Here is an 8,466-nt window from a genome sequence, read left to right on the forward strand (position 1 = left end):
ATTTAATTTTTCCCCATCTCTCCAATGGATCGAGGCGGGTTACAACAGTGAAAAATTTACAATCATAAAACAATAATAAAATACATACATACAACATCAGGCTTATAAAATCATATTAAAATCACTACAACATCATAATTTGCACACAACATCTTGGGGTAGTCAGGGTAGTCCATACCAGTGGGAGTAAGATGATCAGTCAGGGAAGGCCTGTTGGAAGAGATCCATCTTGAGGGCTTTTTTAAAGTTGTCAAGATTGGTGATATGTCAGATCTCTTCCGACAGGCCATTCCATAATTTAAGAGCGGCTGAAGTTGGCTGGAATTTATCTCAGCATTATCAATCAGATACCTGGTGGAGATTTGGATTAGCAAGCATACCATTTTAAACTACATCATCTTGTTGCACATATACAACAAATTAGGAATGTTCAGCTATCAGTTACCTTCCCCCTTTTGGGAATTATTTTGGTATTATTATTTGTAATACCCTGTTAATGCCCTGGAATTTTAAGCAGAAGGGGGAGGGACGATATCCATATGGCTTGAGTCCAAACTTTCTCCCTATTTGAATTAGTTTGAGTTCCTTGCAGGGAGGCTTTCTTTCTGTCCCACCACCATCTAGGGTGGACATGTGAGAGGGCTTTCTTGATGGCTATAGAACTTCTTCCCACAGAAGATTAATTTGAGCCTCTCTCTCCTTCTTCCAGTACACAAAGATCTTTTAACCTGGACAGGATCTGGTCATTGGCTGGTTATTACAGAAAAGTTTTTAATGGGGATGCTGCATTATTGTTATAGGTTAGATTAATGCTATTTTAATGGGATGGTTTATCAAATTCCTTTTAAAATTCCTATCGTGATTGCTTTTAGCCTCATTTTAATTACATTGTGAGCCACTTTGGGTCCCACACTGGAAGAAAAGTGGGATAATAAGAAAACAAATAAATTGTTCTGATGAGTGAGTGGATATAACAGAGCTATTCTCCAAGCAGAGGGGTAAGGAATATATTCTTCTCTCTGTGTGAAGAAGGGATGACATGGCTGTTCTTCAGGATATCAGAGGAGAGCCATCCCCTTTATGTCATCACTTTGGTTCTTGAAGAGAGAAAATCTGGGGCCTCAGATCTACCAATGTCTTCATCCTTGATCATATCAGGTGCCCTTCTTCTGCTTCTCCAAAACTTAGCTTGTTCCTTTTGTTGTTTTTAATGTCTGATTTCAGCTGATTTTTTTCAAGATTGTGTATCTGAAACTGATCTGGATGAAATGAATATTGAAATCATGCGCAACAAGCTGTACAAGGTAAATATTGTAACCACAATAGCCACCTTGGCTGAGAACAGAATGCAGTACAGATAATTTGGACATGTTCAGATGTGAGGGAGAACCTAGAAAGACCAAGTGTCTTTTGCTTCCTCTCACTTCCCTGAATAAAATTTTCACATCTCTTCTTATACTCAGCTGTACAAGGCATTGTATTTGAGGAGACTGCATTTTGGTTATTCCTTTCAAATATATATGCATGTCCTCCTTTTAAGTAAATGCTAGCTGGATTTGCTCAATGAAATTTCACTGGATTCAAGGGAATCCCACCAGGGTAGATTCTAGAGCTACTAAACAAAAAGATGTAGGTCTCCTCCAGACAGGACAAATGTATGGGGAGTATGTGGTATTCAATGCTGTAATTTCAGATTTTTTTTAAAAAAAAGATCAAGACAACATTTTTGTTTTCCCAAACTATTTTCTGGTAATTCTTGCACCAGCTGCAACATTTTATTCCCATCCACAAGTGGATTTCTTTATAGGCATATCCATACTGGCAAAAGAGGCAGGATGGATCAGGATAGATTGTACCAGGTGGTTGCTGATGGTACCACTTCTGCATCCAGTTGTCTCCAACACCTTTTCAGCACTGCTGGGAACAGCAAAGGATTGAGCCTACACCAACCTGTTCTAGGACACAGCAGAACGGTGGTGGTGGTGGGGACTTCCTAAGGGGTGCAAACAAAAAAGCTTCTCCCTGGGGTTCCTGGGTAATGTGTTGCAATAAGAGGGAATGATATATGGTTCTTCAGAACAAAACGGACAACTAAAGGTGCAAGTACCATAATCTTCAGCAAAGTTTGTGCTGCCCAAGGACACATTCATACTAGTTATAAAGACCAGAAAGACCCAGTTTTTGTTCTTGTTCTTATTGTTGAAATTCATGCACATTTTGTTTATCCTAGAATATTTTCTGTCAGCTCCTAGTACAAACAGAAACTTTTTATACATGTTCCATGGTTCAGTTTATTTTAACCCAGTATAAAATGGGAAAGAACAGGAATAAAATCTAGGATTTTTTCAATCAATCTGGGACTTTTAAATCTGAATGTGCCCCCCAAACCTTCCCATACTGATGAAAAAAAAAGCTGGGAATTATAGCACACCCGTCCCCCGCTCTCGTTTAAGAGGCACAATCTGTGTGGTACCGATATCGCTCCAGGACAGGCAATGGACACCGATGATTTGAAAGAATATGCGAAGGGGTGGCGAAGATATGGTGGCCCTCTGTGGGAATGGTGGCCACCCCCCTACCCCTTGACCTGGTTGCTAGCCATTGCGCAGAGAGAGACTGTGGACCCACTTTGACCCCCTCCTTCTGTTTTTCCACAAAGTGCCATATAAAAAAGTTTTTATTGATACTATATGTGATGTGTGTAGTGACTTGACACCGCTGTTTGCAAGCGCTATGCTTTTGGGATTTTGAATGCCATGCCAGGGCTTGTAGCAACAACCACTGGGAGGTGTGTTGATCTATCCATGTTCACCACTGCCTTTAATCTGGCTTTAAACTATGGGGACAGAAGCAGTTTAATCTCAGCATGCCAACCTCATTGGATTATATTATCGTGGTTTGTGGAGTAAGATTCTATGATTCTAAGACAATATACAGTATTAGCTTTCCTTTCCTCCTGCAGTGAACATGCGGGAAGTTGATACTGACACTTCCCGCACGTATCAAGTTAATAAAACCCTAGTAAAGTTTATTGCTGATACTTCAAAGAAGATTTAAATGTAATGTTTCATGGTTTTTTCCCTCTGTTCTTTAGTCTTATCTTGAGGCATTTTATAATTTCTGCAAAAAACAAGGTGGCACTACAGAAGATATAATGTGCCCACTTTTAGAGGTAAGAAAATTTTAGTCTCTGTGTAGCAAACCTGGTTATCAAAGACCTCACTTGAAAGAGGTCTGCAGGGCCTTTAACAATGGTGTGGCTGGGACATTTGTGATATTACAGTTTGTCTCATGACAGTTTTTCAATTGGCCACTGTGCTCTGCAACCTACTTGAACATTTAGGATGAGAGAACTTGCACTGGTTGTATTTCTTCCTTCCACAGTATTGTAGATGAATTTTATTCAAACACTACCAATCATATCAACCATGTGTTTAATTTCATTTTGATACAATATTATCAGAGTTGTGCACTAAAATCCACCTCACTTTAAAAAAACAACAGCTGAGGGTGAAATGAGATGCTATGTACAATAAACAGCAGGCAGTCAAGGATCGATATCCCTTTTCTCACAGCATGGGAAGTGTATGCAGCCTCCCTCTGCTTATTTATCTTTTAACTTATGAATGAGCATTTATGAACTAGTTCAATCCAAACGTTTCACTATGGGGTACAACAATAATAAAATATGAAATACACACAAAATGCAAATATACAAATTAATATGCACTATTTATGTGGTTAATTAAAGAGATGCTGGGGAAGGCTTGCACAACCCTCTGGAGAGTTTGTTTTTTAAAAAAGCACACATACAATCTCTTGCATGTGTATGCACAATTTTAAGTAAAAACAGATGGAGGGAGGATTTAAACTTTCCCCACTCATGAGTTCTAGTCACAATCCTGATTCGGGCCACATATATCTACTTTAGAGTAAAAATAATAATAGTGATTTTAAACTGAACCCCAGGCATTTAATATAATATGCTGTTTAGCCGTAGGATATAAAGAATTACATTGTAATACTAAACACAGACAAGATTTAATCAGAAGAATAATTAATGCCCAAGTTAGGCTGTAATAAATTGCCATATACTTTGCTGCCTGAGGTAAAAGAGAAAATTGTGACATCCTCTCTCCACAACCATTCCCCATAAAGTAGAGAAAAGGATTGATACTTGAATTTTTATACCAGCACTGGTGATGAGACAGTATCCAGGAGTGCAGAACAGGCTGCATGGAATAGATGTTTTTGTCTCCAGCAGATGAGAGTAGCTAAGGGACTCAGGATAAATGGCTGGTGGGTGACTGCTACTATTTTTCTCAACCTCTTCTGCCTGAAGTAGTTGCTTTTACTCTGTGGTTATTCAGATGGTGAAAATAATCCAGGATGAATCCAGGTTGAATTTCCATTGTTCACATGCATCCTGAATGCACCTGATTAAGTTGGGGGGGGCTGCCAAAAAATCAACTTAATCCAGGATAATTGATGTTGGGTCCCCCCCCCGTTAGTTTTTCAAAAAGGTCTGCATAATCTGTAGCGTGAATTGATGAGAATAGACCTGAATAGACCCAAGATAAATCTCTGTGTGCCTTGAAAATGTTCTCAATGCCTTCACATCATTGACTCTATCTTTATTTGAATGCTTGCATGTGTGAGCAAAGAAACTTGCAGTGATGCACACTGATGTGGTGCCATAGTGTACACAACAAACCTAAAATGTGTGAGTGAGATGATTTGCATCATCACACTAAAAAATTGATGTCTGAATGACCGACCCCTCTGTCTAATGGTATGGCTGGCCCTCTGCATTTCCCTCTGTTATTCAGTAATATTTGCAGAGTGGTTAAAGAGAAACAATAATGAAGCTATGAATAATTATGCTCTCATGTGTTAATTGCATTCATTAAGAAGTAAAGGAAGGTGGCATGAATTCATTGTTCACATAAATCTTTTGGACAGACTCATATATTGAGTTACTTATTATAACAGATTCACTTACAAAATTGACAGCTACAAAATAGCACTGGGATGGAATGTTGCAGCTCTGACATTTTTGATCCTGGTCCAGACATTCTGGCAGGCATATCAACATCTGCCTCTTTTGGAATTAATTTGCTGCCAGTTGATCCTGAGCCGGAGAGCTCCATTGTTGTGCTGCTTATATTATGCATTATGTCTACTCACTTACTTCTATTATGATTTTTAATACTCTTTCCAACCACCTTGTACCATGATATCAGGGTGACTCAGAATAAAATAAGCAAGCATTAGACTGATAAAGCTTAGAAATTTAAAAACCATAGCACAGTATGCATGTCAAGCAAAATCCTGAAATAGGGCTGGTTATGAATGTTACAATGCACATTTTACATTACATTCAGTGACTTTGTAAAAATAATGTATAAGCAATAAATGCTTGAATATCTTAAGTGGGAGTGTAAGTGGAAACACACAGTTGAACAGGCAGATCCTTTTTTTTAGACAGAAATCTACTGCATTGATTTTTCTTTTCTGTTTCAAAAAGAAAGGGAATTCAGTTCAGTTCAATACCCATAATGCCATTCCCACATTCATGGTGAAAACGTCTCATGTTGAATTACTGTCACATTAGGAAGTGCTAAAGTCTGCAGCCTGGCTGGCCAGATACATACAAAAACAGAGATTCTGCACTTTTATTAGTTGCATAGAAGATACCCCAGTATATAAAAGAATTGCCTTCTTCTACACAAATTTTTAAAGTATAGGAGCCCTGTCCTCTTTGCATTTGGCCATCCTAGTAGCAGCACAGGCACCTCAAGTAGCATAGGCTCTAGCAACAGAATTATGTGACTGGAATATAAGAGCTCACATACAGTATGTCCCAAGCTGATAACAAAGTGAGGTACACATTCCTGTTTAAGACTCCTGTCTATGGTGGTGGTGCTGCCCACACTCTTGCCCAGGTAACTCAGTGTAAAACTAAATCACGTATGAAGGAAGGGAGGGGGTCACTGCCAAGCAACAGAGTGGTAACATTTTCTAATCTGGCCTTGGCAGGTTTCACTGGTTAAAAAATTTGGCTTCTGCTACATAGTTGCTAATGGTGTTTGCACTTGTTCAAAACCCTTTTGCGCTATCTTTCATTAGTAGAAATAACATGCATTCCCAGTTGGCAGAAAAAAATGTTTGGTTAACCTTTCTGTTATTAAAAACAAAACAAACCATTCGTTCAAACTCTTGCAGCTGCTTTCTATTAGCCACGGCCAAGAAGAAATGTGAGCCTCCACTTAAAAACATATTGTTAACATTTGACTTAATAGTAAATATCCCCCAAATGATTTTCAGTGATTAAAACTGTGTGATTTCAAATTGATTAAAAGTGTTCTTCCTTAATTCAGTTTGAAGCAGACCGGCGGGCTTTTATTATCACCATCAATTCATTTGGCACTGAGCTGAGTAAAGAAGACAGACAGAAGCTGTATCCAACGTGTGGAAAACTGTATCCAGAAGGTTTAGATATGCTTGCCAAAGCGGAGGATTATGAGCAAGTGAAGGGCGTTGCCGACTACTACGCTGTATGTAAATAGAAGATAGCTACTAACAAAAGCATGCTGTGTTTTCAACATTCCATGATATGTAGTGCCAAAGAAATAACATTAGGCATTTGTTCAGCCACAATCTAAATGAAAAGAACCCAAGAAAGAGCTGATTCTAAGACTATGGGAATTACATGGAGCAGTTGCCAAGGGAGGAGGCACTGACTTTGTCCTGTCCAGTTTTGTGTGGATTTTGACTAGTTGAGGAAAGAGATTAAGTTCATGATGTATGTGCTGACCGGTGTATTGACAACATGGTGTATTGGTCTGAATTTTGGACTAGGACTCTTGGAGTTCAGAGCTTGAATTCCTGGTCATCCATGAAAACCCACTAAGTGACATTGGGTTAAAATGTCTCAGCCTAAAAGGAAATGTTTGCAGTGGCAAACATTTTGCAATGAATCAATCTTGCCAAGAAAACCCTACTATAGGTCTGCCATAAGTTGGAGTAGACTTGAACAAGAGTAGCGAGCAAGATCAGGCAAATGCTTAGGTCCTGACCTATTAAGACTGAGGCAGGAGAAAGTAGCCTTCAGGTCTTTTCTGTCCCACTCATAAGGGTCTTCTGCTGCTAACTCTCATCCATAATCTAAGTTTTTCTTTTTTTAAAAAACTGTGTAAGAAACTGTTGCACGAAACTATCTAGTTTGCTGTTGGATAGTTGTTGGATGTCTGTTCACTGGGCTAGGGTTGCCATAATTCTCTACTAAAACCCAGGACAAAATGTGGGATAAAATTTAGACCAAAATATAGGACAATTGTAGGATAAAATTTAGCCCAAAATGTAGGACATTTAAAGTCCTCAATTTTTCTTAAATGTCCTACATTTTGAGCTACATTTTATCCTACAATTGTCCTATATTTTGGTCTAAATTTTGTCCTACATTTTGTGCCGTTTTTTAGTAGAGAATTATGGCAACCCTAAGGTCTGGGACTTGCTCCTGAGTAGACATACATAGATTTCAGCTTTGATTTGTATGATTGATTGGGAAATGTTCAAACTAGTAAAACCCCGTCCACTTCACTTTGGCACCATTTAGTGCTCTTAACACCACTGAATGCTGGAATCTGACCTCTGAGACTGCTGCCAAATTGATCCTTGAGGGTAAAAAGATTCCTGACTCTTATATTGTGTTCCCCTGAGACCCTGTCCCATCAAGATAGCTGATAGATCCTCTGCTGCTGGGTGGGTGAATTCACTCTGGATTTTACTTCTGATCCTCCTGCAACTGCTCTGAGTAGAAGGGTACATCTACTAGCACAGTACCACAGTTTGACACTGACAGAGATTTCATTCAACTCAAAGCAGCTGGAGGATAAGCAACAATAAAATTTGCCATTATTACACTAGTGGATGCATCAGTTGCCTGTGAGTCCCACGGAATTGATTATTTCTTGTTAGGGAGCTCTACCTGAGGTCTTTTTCATGCCAAAAGGGAGTGTATTCCAGAACTCCCTCTACTTTTTATGCGAAACTTATCTGAGATTCTGTCCCACTTGGAGATGACTGTACACAACCCTCCTCTGAGATCACTGTGATAATGATCCATAAATATAGTCAGACATTAAAGATTTAGAAATGAGGCAGGTTGAGCTAGGGAGAAAATGTGTATAGTGGCATCCAAGCAAAAGTAGTGTTGTATCCCCAAAGACTATATGGACAAGATGGAAAGAAGGGCATCAACCAGTCAAAATATTACATATTTTAGTGTTGTAATAATTTAATTCTATTTTAATGTATCACTTTTGTATCCTTTCAATTGCACTATTCTTTTAATATTGTGAACCACTTTGGGTGACAGTTTTGGGGAAAGAGCGGGAAACAAATAAATACTACGATGATGATGATGATGATGATGATGATGATGATGATGATGATGATGATGAT

At 38.8% G+C, this 8,466-nt stretch overlaps 1 protein-coding gene across 1 annotated transcript in view; it reads left to right on the plus strand.

Moving 5' to 3' along the window:
• Window positions 1–8,466, plus strand: part of ATP6V0D2 (ATPase H+ transporting V0 subunit d2) — a 20,121-nt gene that overhangs the window by 8,472 nt on the left and 3,183 nt on the right. Inside the window, exons 4-6 of the mRNA XM_042464265.1 lie at window positions 1,225–1,304; window positions 3,095–3,172; window positions 6,381–6,557. Of these exons, the coding sequence (XP_042320199.1) occupies window positions 1,225–1,304; window positions 3,095–3,172; window positions 6,381–6,557 (335 nt within the window). The remainder of the gene's footprint in view (window positions 1–1,224; window positions 1,305–3,094; window positions 3,173–6,380; window positions 6,558–8,466) is intronic.

This window comes from Sceloporus undulatus, chromosome 4 (assembly GCF_019175285.1).
Source record: "Sceloporus undulatus isolate JIND9_A2432 ecotype Alabama chromosome 4, SceUnd_v1.1, whole genome shotgun sequence".
NCBI lineage: Eukaryota > Metazoa > Chordata > Lepidosauria > Squamata > Phrynosomatidae > Sceloporus > Sceloporus undulatus.